The following is an 18,379-nucleotide window of genomic DNA, read 5'->3' as shown; positions in this document are numbered from 1 at the left end:
GTATTTTAGAGGATACTTTTAAAGCTCTGATTGTGTTCCTCTAACCTAGAATGGAATGAGGAAACATGAAAGGGATGTTGGCCCATGCTCACCTGAGGAATTCTCCTTGACTAAATCTCATCATAAATGTTCTTCTTTTCCAAAGGACAACCAAGGATAGTGTTGATTATCAAGGGTCAGACAGAAAACGTTGGCTTTACAGATTTGATAGGTCCAAAATAATTCTATACTGGTGATCTGGCCAGAGAAATATTTTGATTTTTATTATTTCCAAAGCCTGTCTCCCTAAATAGGATCAAAGTCGATGGAACTTGGTCGCCGCCAGCCAGCCCTGATGCTTGTGGGACAGGGGCAGGCTGCAGTAAGGTACATCTTAAATGTCCCAGGGTGTGGCATAGCTCCAATTCCCCCTTCCCAACTTCCCCCATAGGATCAAGGAACATCATTACACAACAAAACAGACAAAAAAGAGATGACAGTAGCAAGTCATGGGCCCAAGGGTGTTCTGAACCCTTAACAATCATCACCAGCTCCATCCATACTAAGGAAACAGTTCAGACTATGAAAATCTCCTTCATCTTGGGCTGGAATGGGCCTAATAAATCAGACCTCCCTAAACCATACTGGCAGGTTTTGCCTAGGACCTATGTCCCCAGAGGCACTGTTATGTCCCCAGAGGCACTGTTATGTCCCCGGAGAGGTTAAGCAGTTTGTCCAAGGGACCCAACTAGTAAGTGGCGGTGCTGGGATTGGACCATCAAAGCCTTAAACGTGATCTTAACTGTTACCCTGTATTTATTGTATGGGAAGCAGCCAGGCTGCTACCAAATAAACATCCCTTCATTTGGGTAGCTGGGTGGTGATAGTACTTTCTTTTCAATCTTTTTCCTATACGTATACTTATTTCATAGTTTTTATAAATATTTGTGTACATACACATGTTGTAGCCTACTTATTCACTTAACACCGTATCATTAACATTTTCCCATATCAAAACTTTTCCTAAACACTCTTTCTAATGGCCATATCATAACATCCCCCTACAGGATGCTCTCTCCTCCTTGATTCACATCCTTTCTCAGTGACTCAGAATATTTCTCTGTTAGCACTTGGATAACTTTTTCCACTGTTTTATTGTGAAATATATAGAAAAGTTCAAATAACACCAATGTATAGTTTCACAAATAATCCAAGGTGAGCTCCCTTATGACTACTTACCAGACCAAGAAACAGACGAAAACCAGTCCCCAGAGCCCACTCTGTGCTTCCTCCCTCCTCCAGACTTTCAGCTAAAATATTTTAAAAGTTCAGTGTAATATGATGTTCATGATCTAATGACTTTACACCACATTTAGAGGAGCAACCTTTGTCCAAAAGGGACAGATCCTTTTCTTGGGCTTTGCAAATAGCTCAGAGACATCAGACTCTCCAGAATTTGTTTAAAATTGCACATCTCTAAAGAAAGAAAAAAGAAATTGCACATCTCTTGACAGTCATTTAAGTACCACAGCTTTGCCCTAGTATTCTTTTGCTCAGAGTTACTGACTTTCAAGTCATTTCTAATGACCATTCCCAGATGCCTAGATCTGCTTGTCCTGCAATCTGATCTAGCATCTCTGTCCCTAAAAATAGCTTCCTTTTATGTTTTACCCTGGTTTTTCAGATCTCCCCAGTGGTCTTTCATCAGATCCTCTCCTCCTGTCGAATTACCTGTGTCCTGGAATCTCTGTCAAGCAACTCTCCCTTCTTCCGTAATGCAAACGTTAACCCACTTCAACGCCCACTAATTAGACCTTTTTTTCTGCCTTAGCCAGACAGGAATACTCTCAAAACCACATGGAAGGGATATAGGCATTTTTATCATGCTTCCCTACTCCCATATGTACCACCTACTTGGAGAAATGATGCTCTGGAGTTATACCATTGGGGTTTATTCCCTTCAGTCCTGAAAACCTTTTGATCTTTCAGTATTTTTTATTATGGGTTTAAAATTCCTGGGGGTGTAAACATCATCACAGCCAAAAATAAATAAATAAATTTTAAAAAAAAGCTGACTGAGATCAACCATGGAACCCATGTAGCATAAACCAAAGATATGGGGAACAGAGTAAAAATAACAAGGTTTTTGAGATAGAAAATGAAAAAAAAATATGTGAACACTTTGGTGACACAACCTAAGATACCTCTTCTGGAGGTGTATTAACATTGGTCCCCTCTGGTACCCTGAGCCCACCCATTCTTTTGACTCTCCTTCAGTCAAGTGATTTTCAAGCCATGGTTGTTTGAGGTTTAATTCTCCTAGAGTCCATTCCTAGTAACTGATTATTTGGACACATTGTCCAAATTGGAGCCATTCTTATTTCTCCCTGGCAACTTTTAAGCTTCTTTTCCTTGTTCTCACTCTGGCCCCAGCTCTTCTCTTCCACACTGCCTCTTTTCTTGTTTGATTCAGAATTCATAGGAGAGAATTCTTAGGAGATGTGTAAGAGTCACCAGAGTCCTAAGAAATGTTAGTCAGATTTGGTTACAAGTAACAGAAACCCAATTCAAACTGGCTTAAGCAATAAAGGGAATGTATTAGCCCTGAAAAGTCCAGGGGAATTTCAGACTTCAGAGCCACTTGATTCAGAGACTCAAACAAGGTCATCTGGACCTGGTCTCCATCCCTCAGCTCTATCTGCCTTTGGGCTGGCTCCATTATAAGAACCAGGATGCATTTCTAGAAGACTGGGGAATAAAGTTGAACAGGAAAAAAAGCAACAGGGTGCCTACTACATAGGCTTAGGAGCACTAAGCATATCCTAGCATAGTGATTTCCAAGCTATAATCCATGGAATGACTATCAGATTCATCTGGTCTCTGGTTGTTATTGTTATTGTTGTTAAATGCAGAGACCTACTGAGTCAAAATATCTGGGGGTGGGGCTTTGCAATCAGTACATTTATCTACCTTCCCCATTGACTCAGATTTGCAGCCAGGTTGTGAATTACTGCCGCAACTTGTAACTATGGTTCAGGACCAAGGATAGCGGTCCATGTGCCCTGCTTTGACCACAGACATTCGTGGGCTTGCTATGCTCATGCAAGACAGGCCTGGGCAGAAAGAGGGGCAGGGCTCCAGGAGGGGTGGGGGGAAGTCTCCAAAGAGGCCTCTCACGTAGAAGCCCCTTGTCAAGGCAACGCCAGATGAAGGAATGTGAAGCTGCCCTTCTTTAGCATTCCAGTGCTCACATCTTGCTTTTTTGGTACCAGAGCCTTTGTGCTGGCAAAGCCAGGTGCTTCCTTTGTCCTTTGGCACCTGGATCCAAGGCCTTACAAAACTTTAATCTTTATTATTCCCTTTAATATAGCAATAAATCTATAGTGGGTTCCTGTGAAAGAGGCACCACTGAGAAGGAGTGCAGCTGCTGTCTTAACATTCCATCTTTGTCCAAAAAGTTATGTAAGAGGAGGGAAAAGGTTTTTAAATTAATTGGCTTAAAAAGATCAGTGATGTTACAGCAGAGCCCTCTCTCAGATCTCCCAGATGTCATCAGCTCCAAGAAATCTGATCTAGAGTGAAAAACCCTGTCCTGCTGCCAACAGGAACTGTCTGTCCACATGTCCTGAGGATGGATAGGAGGAGGCAGCCTGATGCAGATCAGGCTGCGCTGGAATCCCAGGGATGCCTTTTATGGCTCTCCTAGAGTCCATTCCTCTTCCTTCTCTGAGCAGCTCCCCAGATTTCCTGTTGAGGAATCACCTCTTCCCCATGGGGAAGTTGATCAGAGATTAGATGTTTTTTAGGGGCTCTGCCCACTGATTCCCAAATTGTAGCATGCACAGATATGGGGAATCTCTTGAAATGTAGATCTGGATTTGGGAAGTCCAGGGTGGGGCCTGAAACTCTGCATTTCTAACAAGTTCCCGGGTGATGCCAAAGCTGCTGGCCTGTGCGCCCATTCTCAAGCATTTGGCCATCAGGTGTTTCCAGATTCTGGAATCAAAATCTGAGTGTTGAAAAGCTTGGACTTGCTTCCTGCCTCTGCCTCATGTCACCTGCGAGATCCTGCCTGTTTCTTGTTCAGGCTCTCCAGCCACCCCTCCCACCCTATGAGCTCCCAACATCCCTGCTTAAAAATCCCCTTCAGTTCGGTCAGCCTTGGTTTCTGAGAGATGCAAACCAGAAACCCTAAATGACGTGGTCTCTGAGCCTCAGTTTCCTAAGCTATAGAAGAGGGACACTAATCCCTAGTGGGAAGGTATTCACGATATTAAGGTGACCAAGATGTAGGACACGCCCTGAGACGCTGCTAGTCCCCATGAGGCCCTGAGTGGAAGCCCCGCTAGGAACCCTCACGGCTCTGCCCTCTCTCCAGCCACTGCTTAGGTCCAGGTAGCAGTTAGGATGAAAGAACAAAGGAAGCTATTAAAACTTTCAGCTAAGAGATTGATTTTTCTAATTACCAGTTAATGTCTTCCCTTCTGGGCCTCAGAGGCCTGTTCATTCTTATTTAAAACACAAATCATTCAGACTTTCTCGTGTAACTAGCTTAATGTAAAATTCTTCACATCCTAAAATACACTTTCATTAACTGACTTGTCAGGTAGAATAAGTATCTTTAAGTGGTAATGATATAATTTTTCTTAACTACTGATTACTAATTAGCTACTAATTACTACTTTCTCAATTTACTCTGTTTTTTGCTTTCTTGAGAATGATGATAATTATAATAATAGGGACCATTTATTAATCTTACTGTTAATGATAAACATTAAGAACCAGTATTTAATGAGTACTTGGTGTGCCAAGCAATGAGATAAGCATTGTATATCGTCTGTGTCATTTAATTCTTACAGTACGCTCTATTATAGAGTGTTATAATTCTCATTTTACGCTGGGGAAATTGAGGCACAAAGAGTCTGGTAACTTGCACAAGTTACAAAGTGGTGGAATTGGAACTGGTATCAATCCAGGCAGTTTAACTCCAGAGTCCATCCTGGTAACTACTATACTAGACTTGACAAATGCTTGTACAAATGTGTAAAAAGGAAACAACCAAAATGGATTGGGTAAATAGGACTGATATATCCAATACCACTGAACACTATGCAACTATTAAACAGCCAAGACAGAGCTACGCGAATAGACACGGAAAATAGCCCAAGATATATTTTTTGTGAAAAATAGTATGTTACAGAATAGGTTTATTGTGTTAAAAAAAAAAAGCCATATAGATGTTTAGTATCTATGTAGAAAAACGTCTGTAAAGGAAGATATACACCAAACTAATTCTAAGAATTAGGATGTGGAAGGGAGAAAACTTTCACTTTAAATTTTGATACGCATCTTTATCAATTGAAGTTTTTATAACAGGTACATAATATTTAGGAAATTAAGAAAACAGAAAAGTTTTGCTCTATAGGGAAAAATAAAAAACCTTGGAAGAATATATTCCAAACTGTTGTCATTTCTGGGGGCTAGGGAGTAGGTTGACTTTTATTTGCTATGTTACATATATCTGTAATGTTAACATTTTTACAAAAGGAATGTATTAATTTTATAGGGTGAAAACCACAATAAATGTACATTTTACAAATGGTATTTTGCCTTGGTAAGGAGACAAGGAGTCCATAGCATCTCGTCTTGAGAATCTTTTTTTTTTTAACATCTTTATTGGAGTATAATTGCTTTACAATGGTGTGTTAGTTTCTGCTTTATAACAAAGTGAATCAGCTATACATATACATACATCCCCATATCTCCTCCCTCTTGCATTTCCCTCCCACCCTCCCTATCCCACCCCTCTAGGTGGTCACAAAGCACGGAGCTGATCTCCCTGTGCTATGCAGCTGCTTCCCACTAGCTATCTATTTTACGTTTGATAGTGCATTAAGTCTATGCCACTCTCTCACTTCGTCCCAGCTTACCCTTTCCCCTCCTCATGTCCTCCGTCTTGAGAATCTTAATTGCATTTTTCCCGGTAACACAATTCCTTATTCCCAGTATAAAAGGTGATATTCCATTTGCTAAAAACCACCCTACAGTTGAGATGAACTGTGCTGGGTCTGTGGGGACTGGCTTCTTCTTCAATGGGAAACTTTCACTGGGGCCTGGACTTCAAAACACAACAATCAAAACAAAAGGAAACAAAATCCCCTAAGGCTGAAATATGTTTTTTCCCAGTTTATACATAATTAGTGGTACCCAAGGAATGCTCAGCAAAATATAGTTATCAATCCCAAAGACTTCTGTGAGTTAGTTTAAACTAACATAAAAAAGATGATGGAAATATCAAAAACAGATAGACACTAGTTACATGTGGGAAATGGGATTGAGGATATGCTTTGTTGACCTAAAACAAATAGACTGCAGATTATTTCTCCAGCAAAAATGGGTTTATTCAAGATCAGGACAGAATTGTATTTTGGGGTCTGCAACCAAGGTGAGCCAAGTGCAAGTCCCTTCACAGCAAGAGAAAGAAACTTTTATAGAGGAGAAAGGAAGTCCAGAGGGCTATAGTAAAGAAAGAGTGACTGGCTTTTCATTGGCTGAGTTGTTACCAGGAAACAAGAGGAGTCTTTCTTCTTCCTGTTGGGCTCTGCTGTCATCCAGACCATGAGAACTCACCCTTCTGGTCTCCCAACTCTATTTTATTTGAGGCTTCTGTTTTTTATTATTATTATTATTATTTTTTTTTTTTTTACAGATTCTATATCAATTGAAGTTTTTACAACAAGCACATGATATTTAGGAAATTAGGAAGGAAATGCGAGGAAAAGGCGAGGCAGACTTTAACTTCTTATTTTATACTTTTATGTTTGACTCTATAAATTATAGCATACAATACTGTTATAATAATTTATTTTTATAAAAGAGATATGATAGATTTATATTGTGAATGTGGTATTTTTTGAATGTGTAGCATTTGGGGGATTTTCTTAGACCATTTCTAAACTGACAACATGAAGTGTTTTCTGATAAAAACGACATGGAACTTGGACTTCCCTGGTGGTGCAGTGGTTAAGAGTCCGCCTGCCAAGGCAGGGGACATGGGTTCAAGCCCTGGCCCAGGAAGATCCCACAGGCCACGGAGCAACTAAGCCCATGCTCCACAACTACTGAGCCTGCGCTCTAGAGCCTGAGAGCCACAACTACGGAAGCCCGCGTGCCTAGAGCCTGTGCTCCACAACAAGAGAAGCCACTGCAATGAGAAGCCCGCACACCACCACCAAGAGTAGCTCCCGCCCACCGCAACTAGAGAAAGCCCGCTCGCAGCAATGAAGACCCAACGCAGCCAAAAATAAACAAACAAATAAATACATTAAAAAAAAACAACTACATGGAACTTGGCAATTTCTACAATCCTTCACATTTTTAGACAATGATTACTTTCTACAGGAAGTGTCAGATTTGTCAATATCCAAAGACAGCCAAACACTGGCAGAGAGAGTAAGATGCAAAAGAATTTCCTCCTGGTACCTCTATGTTCAGAACTTAGGAAATCTATACTAGTGCCTGGTAAACATGGCATGTTAAGGAGTACATTCTCTAAAAGATACTTTTGGCAGAATTGTAACCGCATAAAGGACAGGGTAAGCACTTCTAGCTGGAGCCTCAGGAATAGTCAATTCTTTGAGAGCAGGGCCCCCTGTATTGATCTGTGCAGCCCCAGTCCCCAAGCATGGAGTCTGGCTGGGAGCTTGTCCTTAGCAAAGGATGAAGGGTAAATGGGCACCATGTACAAAATCTACTCACAGTGCAGACTCACAGACAGACTTGAGTTATAATCTTGATTCCACCATTTGCCAGTCTGTTGGCCTTGGCTGAGTGACTTCACCTCACTCAGCCCCCATTTCCTCACCTGTAAAATTGGCATAATCATAATTATACTTAGTTCTCAGGACTTTGTAAAGATTTAATAACGTGAGTAAATTGCTTAGAGAAGTGCCTTGCACATGGTAAGCAATCAACAAATGATAGCTTAAAAATTATTTTTCTCCTTTAGATTTCCAGTTTTAAGGATGAGAATAGAAGACCCGTTTAGCCTCTCCAACTCTTGGAAATCACTCCAGAATCAAACCAAACCAACGAGGAACAAAATCACAAACTGTATCTTTGATGAAATTGTAAATCCCAACTACTGCTGTCAAAAAGCAGATAATGGAGTGGGAACTGTAGCCGAGTAAAGGTAAATATACAAGCACCTGAAGAAGGGAAAACTAATGAGAGAGACTAGGAATCATAACACCTCAGAAGGCAGGGGTGAAAGCAGGAGGTTAGTTTGAGTTTTTTCAAAGCTCCGGCAATCGAGCAAGTCTACCTCCTTCACTCCCACAGGATACCAGAGGTGTATTCTTTGGAGAAATTGAACCTGAGAAGTTCAGAACTTAAGAACAGTAAGTAGGGAACTCCCTGGCAGTCCAGTGGTTAGGACTCAGCACTCTCACTGCTGGGGGCCCGGGTTCAATCCCTGGTCAGGGAACTAAGATTCCACAAGCTTCGCAGTGTGGTCCCCACATAAAAAAGAAGAGTAAGCACATGGAGAGCAGCAAGTGGGGTTAATAGTAGTTGAGGGCTAGACTGAAAATGAGAGGAATAAAGGACAGACTGCTGTCACTGGTCAGGGAGAGCCCTAATCCCCCTACCTGTTCTCAAGAACAATTGTAGCTTGGTTTATTCACCCCTGACAGTAGATGGAAGGGCTGTTTAGGGAAAACAATGAGTGGCTTGAAAACACTGAGTGGAATATTAGATTGGATTATTTGTCCCAATTCTTTTTTTTTAAGTTTTTGTTTTTTTGATGTGGACCATTTTTTTTTTAAGTCTTTATTGAATGTGTTACAATATTGCTTCTGTTTTTATGTTTTGGCTTTTTGGCCACAAGGCATGTGGGATCTTAGCTCCGCGACCAGGGATCGAACCTGCACCCCCTGCATTAGAAGGCAAAGTCTTAACCTCGGGACCACCAAGGAAGTCCCTGTCCAATTCTTAACTCCCTAACTCTATTACACTGAATAAAGTTCAGTGTAATAAAGTTCACATCCTCATTCTTGCCGGGCCTCATAGTAAGTAGGGTATAGTGCCACATCCCTTGACTTTGACCATGTGAATTGCTTGGCCCCATTAGCAGACGTGAAATGAACAGAGACTTGAAATAAGCTTGCATGGTTGGGTTGCTGTCTTGCTCTCCTGCTTTTCACCATGAAAACAATATTCCATGGGGACAGACACTGGTATAGGAGGATAAGAGACATGTGGAGCAGACTTGAACCCAACTTGAGGCTTGGGTCCAAGCCCAACAGAGCCAACCTGAAGAGGGGAGAAGGAAGAAATAAATGCTTGTGCTGTATGCCATTGAAATTTTGTGGTGGTTTGTAACGGAAAGGGGCTGACTAATATAGATGCTGACTAACGGAGGTCTTCCCCAAAAGAAAAGTTGGCTCTCTACCTTTTCACTACACAGTGAAGGCCACCAATTGACAGGCATTTTGCATCCCTACAGAGCTTCCAGTCAGCTGTTTAGTGCATTACTTTTATTTTTTAAAAACATTTATTTATTTATTTGGCTGTGCTGGATCTTCAGTCATGGCACACAAGATCTTTTGTTGCAGCATGCAGGATCTTAGTTGCGGCATGTGGGATCTAGTTCCCTGAACAGGGATCGAACCCAGGCCCCCTGTGTTGGGAGTGCAGAGTCTTAGCCACTGGACCACCGGGGAAGTCCCTAGTGTATTACTTTTAAATATGAAAGGATAACCAAGGATCACCAGGCTCTCAAGGAAAAGAGTTCAGAGGAAATAGGCAATGCAGAGAGTAGAACAAAATATTTTTTAACAACTAATAATAATCTGAGGAGATAAGAGAAGATATTACATCCACAAGCCAAGGTCAAGGACAGGGTGCTATTGCTATATGGAAAAATAAAAGATGGAAAATTCAGAGAATAATTAAAAGCTCTTAGAAATTCAAAATAGGATAGTCAAAATGAAAATTGCAAGAGAAGGGCTGGAAGTTAAAGTCAAGTAACTTTTGAAAGACAGTTGGATCGTTAAAGGCAGAACATAAGAACATAAGAAAATAAGACTTTTTTTTTGAGCTCTAGAGAGTAGTTTGGTGAAAAGCTTTGAAAAGAAATATGATCATCAATACCTCAGAAAAAGAGGGATGTCGAACTGGTTAAATAAAATTTTGCAGGAAGTTTATGGTTTTGGTTAATTACTGTAAGAAGGAAAGGACCATTAACTGACATATAATTACACTGGTGAGAACAACCAACAAAATCAGGACAAGCAGCTGTTAGTGAAGAACAGGGCACAGCAAAGCCTTCAAAGCCTCTTAGAAATCTGTGTCAAATAGGTAAATTACGTTATGTTAGTGGCTGTATGAACTAGAAGTAAGAGCTTTCTTATAAAAGTAGACTGCAAGCTCCATGAGGGCAGGACTCACGTCTTGTCTCATTCATATGTATAGCAATAGATTTCTTTCTATATATACACGAGGAAATAGAGTTATGATTTGAATTATCACTATTCTAATAACTAAAAATTGGGGTTGCTTGATTATTCAGCCAAAGCCATCAAACCCTTGCCAGTTACTAACCCTCTTTTGTAGCAGCCTGAGGGCTGAGGTAGCACATTGGTTGTAACCTTAACAACCTTTGTTAAGAATTACATCATGGTAATGAGATACTATTACTATATACCCACCAGTATGGCTAAAATTAAAAAGATTGTTGATAGATGTCAGAAGAGGGTTGTGTCTTGGGAGGGATGTATTAACTGGGAAGAGGGCATTTTCTAGGGAGATGGAAATAAATGTTCTATATGGTGTAGATTGTTGTCACACGGGTATACAGTTGACCCTTGAACAACATGGGTTTGAACTGTGTGGGTCCACTTATATGTGGATTTTTTTCAATAAAAAAATATATGTGTTTAAAGATCCATTGAGTTGTTACCTTTAAAAATTGTTTATTTTACGGTATAAAATTAAAACAATAAAAAAAGACCTCATATTTAAAATCATTGAAATGTGGGAGACATCACAGTCTTGGAGAATGAGAAAATAGAATAGGCAGAGAAAGGAGAGGGGAGCATTTAGGGCACTTAACCTCCATGTTCTCACATGCTAAATGGGTATAAGAAAGAGTGTAGATGAATAGAAAACAAGTACATCAGGAATTGGCTCATAGGTGAATCGTCTAAATAAAAACCAGTTGAAATTGTCCCTCTTCTGCTCTGAAGACTCAAACACTTGCTCTCCTCTGTCCTTGAAGACCAACTAACTGAAAAGCTTTCACGAGGAGGCAGATCCTAGAATGCCCATTTATTAAGTTATGGTGAGAATTATAGTTCTCACATGGACATACTAGCATACTTGTGACCTCACAATCAGCACATTCTTGCCTAGTGATTAAGCTGCAGGGAAAGACAGAGACCATTTTACTAATTCACCCCGGGTACCATCAAGGCCAGGATGGGACACAAAAGATTCAGGCAGCGTCTTCTTTAGGTTGGTCTCTGTGGGCCTCTGAGAACTGTCTGGTGGACACAGCATCAGAGCAAGAAGAGCTGGATAGCTTCAAAGTGTATTGGCTTCAGGGGGAGGGATCTTCATGCCTCCTTCACCACAGGGATGCCCTTAACACCTGAGCCAGAAATACTTGAATTCCACCCCCTAAGATGTCTCACACCAGTAACTAATGGTTGTCACTGCGTGTCTCAGTTATTTATTGCTGCATAACAAACCACTTCGTTTAATTTTGTTGGCAATTGTGTGTGTCAGGAATTCAGGAAGGGTTTAGCCAAGTAATTTGTATTTGATCCACATGGCATTAGCTGGGGCAGGCTGGGGCTGGAGGATTCATTTCCAAGATGGCTCCATCACTCACATGTCTCCCTCACCCCCTCTCTCTCCATGTAGCATCTCACCCTCCATGCACCAGTCTGCACATGGCTTGGGATAATTTGAGATGATATACATATATGTGTGTGTGTGTGTGTGTATATATATATATATATATAAAGATGTTGAATAGGAAATGCTCATCGGGAATTCACGGGTGTAATTTGGGCTGGAGATAAAAATCTGGGAGTTATTATATTATAGAAGGTAGATCATCTGATGGATGGTCAGAAGTCTGGATGAGTTCACTTAGGTAGTGTAAATGAGAAAAGTCCAGGGACTGAGCCCTGGGGCTCTTCAACACTTAGACGTTGGAGAGGTAAATCAGATTTAATGAAGGAGACTGGAAATGATCAGCCAGTGAGGTAGGAAGAGAATCGGGAGGGTGGTACTCCAAAAGCCAAATGAAACTGTTTTAAGAATGAAGCTATGACTTTGTCAAATACTTTATATAAGTTAAATGAGGTGACCATTAGATTGGATTGACCATTGGATTTAGCAATATGGTAACTCATGACCTTGTTTAGAGAAGTTTTGAAGTGTGGGATGTAGGGGGTAAAGGCATGATTGGAGTAGGTTTAAAAGAGAAAGGGCCCAAATGTCTATCAGTGGATGAATGGATAAACCAAATGTGGTTTTATCCAAACAATAGATTACTATTCAGTTGTAAAAGGGAATGAAGTACTGAAACATCTACAACATGGATGAACCAAGAAAACATGCTAAGTGACAGAAACCAGACACAAATGGCCACATAATATATGACCCCATTTAAAGGAAATGTCCAGAATAGGCAAATCTGGACAGGAAGTAAATTAGGGGTTTCCAGGGCCAGGCGGAGGGGGACTTTGAGACTGCTGATTGGTATAGGGTTTCTTTTGGGGGGAATAGAAATGTTCTGGAACTAGATAGGGGTAATGGTTACACAACTCTGAAAATACTATACTATACTATACTTCAGTATAAATCACTGATTGTACACTTTTTTTTTTTGCTGTGTTGGTCTTCATTGTTGTGCACGGGCTTTCTCTAGTTGTGGAGAGCGGGGCTACTCTTTGTTGCCGTGCATGGGCTTCTTATTGCGGTGGCTTCTCATGTTGCAGAGCACGGGCACTAGGTGCGCAGGCTTCAGTAGTTGTGGCACACGGGCTTAGTTGCTCCAAGGCATGTTCGATCTTCCTGGACCAGGGCTCGAACCCATGTCCCCTGCATTGGCAGGTGGATTCTTAACCACTGCACCACCAGGGAAGTCCCTTTATTTTTTTAAATATTCGTTAGAAATATTTTCATATCATTATGTAAACAGCTCTTTCATTGTTTTTTTTAGAGCTATATAGTATTCAATATGGATATACCATAATTTATTTAACCAATTCCCTACTGACATTTAGGTTGATTCAAATTTCTTGTTATTACATATATTGCTGCAAGGAATATATAGTGCAAATATATTTCAAGAAAAATTCCTAGAATTCGAACTGCTGAGTCAATGGGTACATGTATTTGTAATTTAGAAAGATACTAATTGCCCTCCATACCAGTTTACACCCCAAACCATAATATAAAAAAATGGCCCATTTATTATCCTGGATGATATGGTATTTAATCACTTACGGCCCTTTCTGTGAATCAAGTACATCAGAATTAAATGACTATGCCAAACACTTTCAAAGTTATTAACTGAAAAGAGGTCAAGATTATATTTCCTTGTGGGGTGGGTGGAGTGGGGGGGGGCTCAGAGATCGACTAGGAAAGGCCATAAAAAAGGGCATTACTTACCTGTGCCAAATTATTTTCTCTCAGCTCTAAGTTCACTCTTCCTTGCGCAACTTTGTGATATGGAACTGGTTTCTGTATACCGTTTTCCTTTGGAACAACAGAGGGCACTGGAGTGACACTGCAAGGTAAAAATGTATCAAGATTTATACTTAAAGATTGTGCACTTTTAATTAATTTGGCTGCGCCGGGTCTTAGTTACAGCACAAGGGATCTTCGTTGCCTCGTGCAAGATCTTCCTTGTGGCATGTGGGATCTTTTTTTAGATGCGGCACGTGGGATCTAGTTCCCTGACCAGGGACCGAACCCGGACCCCTGCATTGGGAGTGCGGAGTCTTAACCACTAGACCACCAGGGAAGTCCCAATTGTGTACTTTATGTGTCTTAATTTTGGTGTACAATTATCTGAATTGGTAAATACACTGATACATAAGAATACGTTGTTCGATGTGAATTATTAAAAGGTCATGAACGTATTACCTCTCAGGTCCTGTTACAGATTGTTTCTTGCTAATTTTAAACTAGAGACAGTCTGTATTTAAGGAGGGCACATCTTCTAAGATTTCAAAGTATTCAACAGCAGCCCATGAATGCTGCTAATTTGTGGAGTAGAGTAGTAAACAAAAGTAAAACACCCCCACACGCACACGCACCCTTATGGATCTTACATTCTTGGGGGGGTAATACCATAATAAGACTAAGATCTATTGTGTACTTTGAAGACTCTAAACATCTCAAAGCAGGTTTATTTCCCATCTATCAAAGGATTTATTAGCACAGTGCTTGGCTCATACAGGTGCTCAACAAACATCTGGTAAAGTAGGATATGTTGTTGGCCTACAGTAACCTTGGCAAGCTGTTAGCAGTACGATAAATCCACATGGGCTTGACCAGAACAGCCGAGCCTCTGTTACTTGTCCAAGTCTTCTACACTGAGCTGCAAATCCTTCTTCTTTTCCCTTTGCTTAGGATCTTTGTTCCAGGAAGGCAATTAAACATTTCATCACTATACCCATTAGAGGGTGCGTGGGTGGCAGGTAGCAGAGAAGCAGCAAACTCGAGATCCCAGGGGACCAAAGAAAGGTTATGGGCAAACAAATCTCCAAGTTGGCACAGATACGTTTAGTTTCTCTGTATATCAAAGTGTCCCAGCATGTTATCTCACTTAATCTGCACAATAACCCAGGAGATTGGTTTTATAATCTTCATCTTATTGATAAGGAAGTTGAGGGTCTATCTGAAAGGTAAAGTAACTTGCCCTACAACCATTAAACATCAGCTAGAATGCATCCAGGACTGACTCTATGGCTGTTTCTCTGCTAGTCTGTCTCTCAGACGGTGACAGTGAAATGACTTAGATACAATACTATCCCCATGGATGGAAAGGCCTTTATTTGATGTACTCATTCTGAAAGATTCTAATCTGCTCCAGAAACTAAAGTTCTTAGTATCTTGGAGGAATCAACTTTTTCTGTGTTCCCAGCCCACCTGAGTATACTTTGATACCTGTGGCATAAGACCACCCACAGATCTCGTCTAATCATAGTCCAAGTGGCTCTGAGGGTAGGTGAGGGGGGATTCATTTTAAAAATTAGAACATACTTGGAATTTAGGTTCACCTGCTTATGAAATTAAGACAAATTTCTTTACAGTTCTTAAAAAATTCAGATTACTTGTACTAAGAGAAAATCTCACTAGTATCTCGATTACTGTGATTTAAAAACAATTAAGTAGGTACAGAATAAACAAATTATGTTTTGGAAGTTGTTCAACAGACAAAGTACACCTAGAGGACATAAAAATTCTTTATTTAACCTAATCCAGCCAGTGTTGAGATAGTCTGCTATGTTAAAAACAAGACATTTAAAAAAATTACAGCACAGTTAGCAAGGCAGTGACTAATCAAGTCACTCAGTTTAATTTTATATTCTTCACAGTCATTTGATAATCATTTAATGATGAACAATATTTTCTGCCACTTTGGAGATAAGTTAAATTCTGCAAAGAAGAGAATTCTACTAGTTGTCATTGAATTTTATAAAAGAGGTTTAAAACATTAAAGTTTATAGAAATAACACAGTAAAGAAACGTGAAAATAAACTGGAAAACACAAATATACCTGCCCATCCCAAAAGTCTAGAACATCTCTTAATCTGTCCCCTAATGTTTCTTGTTTACTGCCTCGTTCCCTTTTCCTAGTGTTCAGCAATTAAGACACCACTGCTCTGTAGAGGCTATTTTGAGCTTAGCTAAAGTGCCTCTCTCTGTTTCTTTAAATTCTCAGTTAATCCTAGAAACAGTCTTCTAAGTATTACTTGTATTTCAGAGATGAAGAAAACTGTAGCTGACAGCAAGTTGTCACTTGATGAAAGTCATACATACAGTTATTAAAAGAATTAGGATCTGAACCTAGGTCCACCCAACTTTAGTCAGCCCATGCTTTTGTTGATTCAGGGTGGTGCAGGACACTTTCTGAAGAGGCTGGTACCTGGTACTTCTTGAGCTAAGGCTCTTTAGATTTAAATGTGTTCAATTCCAGGGCTGAGGCTACTCTGGTCCCCAGGCACTTGCAGTTCCCTCCCCACAGCCCTCAAAACTCCTTCTCCCTGCCCCTAAAGGATTAGAGTTGTTTCTCTGGCCCTCACAAGCCCCGATGCCAAACAAATCCAAGCAATTATTCCCCCATTTTGGGCATAAAGTAATAAATGGGGAACTGTGTGCTTGTGTAACTTTAGTAAAGGCTGCTAAAAGCTGTTCTATATAACAAAATTATGCAGGAAATATCCAGTATGTCTTTTCATATTGAAAATTTAAGAAAGCCAATATATTTTATAAGCACAGCTATATAATCTGTTATTTTTATATATAATCATAGTTTTATATCTCCCCTTCAGAACTGTAGCAGTGATCTTAATATAAGGCTCACTGTCAGTCAAATATTCCCTTCCTCCCCAAGTAATTACAACTTTGTTCAATAGCCATTCACATAAATTTCATGTTATAACTCAAAATTAAGACATTCATACTATAGAAAGGTACCAGTCTTAAATTACTGAAGTTAACATATACTACTGTAATCTAACATAGCTCAATCTATACTTGCTACAATCCTAAAGAGAAGTGGCCACTTATCAGTAAGGGGGAACATTCATATTGCCATGCATTAGATGCTGTGAACAAGAAAATAAATAGGGTTTTTGGAACTATCTTTAAAAAACTTAATACTAATTGATGAAAATCACTCCAAGACCAGATCGCTGAACATTAAAAGGGTCACTACTGCAGCTTAAAATAAATAATTGCTTTTGAAAAATGAATATAAAACTAGTTAAACAGTGACTATTAAGGTGCTAGCCTCCTCAGTATGACAAGCAATTTAAATTTAAAAATATTAGTATTGGTTTTTTTTCTTATAATAATTTGACAAAAACAATGACCTTAATATTTACTCAAGACTTGTTTTCATAATTATTTCTTCACTGACTGGTATAAAAACAAAGAGCTCAAGGCCTCACCTTGGTTTACTCACTGCTGGTTTTCTACCTGTTGAAACTAGACTGTAAACTACATAAAAGCAGGAATCAAGTCTGTTTTGTTCACCACTGTATCCCCACAACACTTTGCATAGTGCCTGGGGAAGTAGGAGGTGATCAACAAACACCTGAATAACTGAATCGATGAGAAAGGAGAGGAAAATAACTTTATTTTTTGCAAATCGTTCTCTGTGCTCAAACTACTATAAACTGGCAGTTCTAATTTCTAGAAACACGAATTTAAAAACCTTACTCCGGTGATGGAAGGACCTGATGTCGCTGTCTCTGTCTCTGCCTTTCTCTCTCTCTCACTCACACACTCACACACACACACACACACACACACACACACACACACACAAATTAAGACTGCATGAGTCAAAATTACAATATGAACTATGAGATGTCAACATTATATAAATAAAATTTAATAGTGAAAAAGTGATCTGGAAGCCCTGTGAATTTTTACCCTACACGTTTTGGAGGATATCACATGGGTTAAGAATAACACAGCAAAATTGCATTTGTTCAGATAATCATTTGAATGTTTACATACATTTTTGGTTTGTTAATTATGTATAACTAATTTACATTTCCTCATATTAACATATACTCCTGTTTAGCTTGTAATCAAATTATGCCAGTGAGAAAAATCCTCATAGTACCTTCATTGAGTTGCTGATTCTAAGAAAACACTGAACATGAACATGTACAAAAGAGGCCTTTGAATAAAACAGCATGTGCATTTTTAAATATTTGCACAGTTTGATCTTTACATTTCTGTCTGAAGAAAATATGAACAACACTCAGGTTCACCATGCTAAGATAATGGTTCAGATGACCGTCATAAAAGAAGTACATACAAAACAATGAAAACAAATCACATCCTTAGGTTCCGTGATTACTGAGAGGGTTTCCCCTTCCCTAAGTGCTTTATTTTACTTCTTAAAAATATGAGAGCAGCAGCTTATCGCAAGTCTCCACTACTGTGCATTAATGATGGAATCAAAACAACACAACAGACTCATAAGAATGAGAGGACTGCAGAACAATGAGAAGTCACAGTTTTATGCTTCTTCTTGCTCTGGATAATTTAGAATTTTGCGGTGTGCCTGACGTAAATATTGCTGCTGTTTGAAGTAAACCTTGAATGCTCCTTTAATGGCAACAAAAGCAATTCCACC

General features: G+C 39.8%; 3 protein-coding genes across 5 annotated transcripts in view; 2 read left to right on the top strand and 1 right to left on the bottom strand.

Annotated features, from left to right (window-relative positions):
* Window positions 1-17,556, top strand: part of IDE (insulin degrading enzyme) — a 167,425-nt gene extending 149,869 nt beyond the window's left edge. For all 3 annotated transcript variants that reach the window (XM_022569341.3, XM_022569339.3, XM_089897924.1), the window contains one exon: window positions 1-17,556. This exon is cut by the window's left edge and continues 40,197 nt beyond it. The gene's annotated coding sequence lies outside the window, so the exon portion shown is untranslated.
* LOC149747287 (uncharacterized) overlaps window positions 1-18,323 on the top strand; it is a 55,146-nt gene extending 36,823 nt beyond the window's left edge. The window contains exon 6 of the mRNA XM_089897358.1: window positions 1-18,323. This exon is cut by the window's left edge and continues 16,728 nt beyond it. The gene's annotated coding sequence lies outside the window, so the exon portion shown is untranslated.
* Window positions 15,454-18,379, bottom strand: part of MARCHF5 (membrane associated ring-CH-type finger 5) — a 54,929-nt gene continuing 52,003 nt past the window's right edge. The window contains exon 6 of the mRNA XM_022569352.2: window positions 15,454-18,379. Within this exon, the coding sequence (XP_022425060.1) occupies window positions 18,263-18,379 (117 nt within the window). The 3' untranslated portion in view covers window positions 15,454-18,262.

Source organism: Delphinapterus leucas, chromosome 16 (assembly GCF_059928025.1).
Source record: "Delphinapterus leucas isolate spDelLeu-1000000601 "Yukka" chromosome 16, BTC_Dleu_Yukka2, whole genome shotgun sequence".
In the NCBI taxonomy this organism is placed as follows: Eukaryota; Metazoa; Chordata; class Mammalia; order Artiodactyla; family Monodontidae; genus Delphinapterus; species Delphinapterus leucas.
This window is presented reverse-complemented; position numbering and strand designations above follow the sequence as displayed.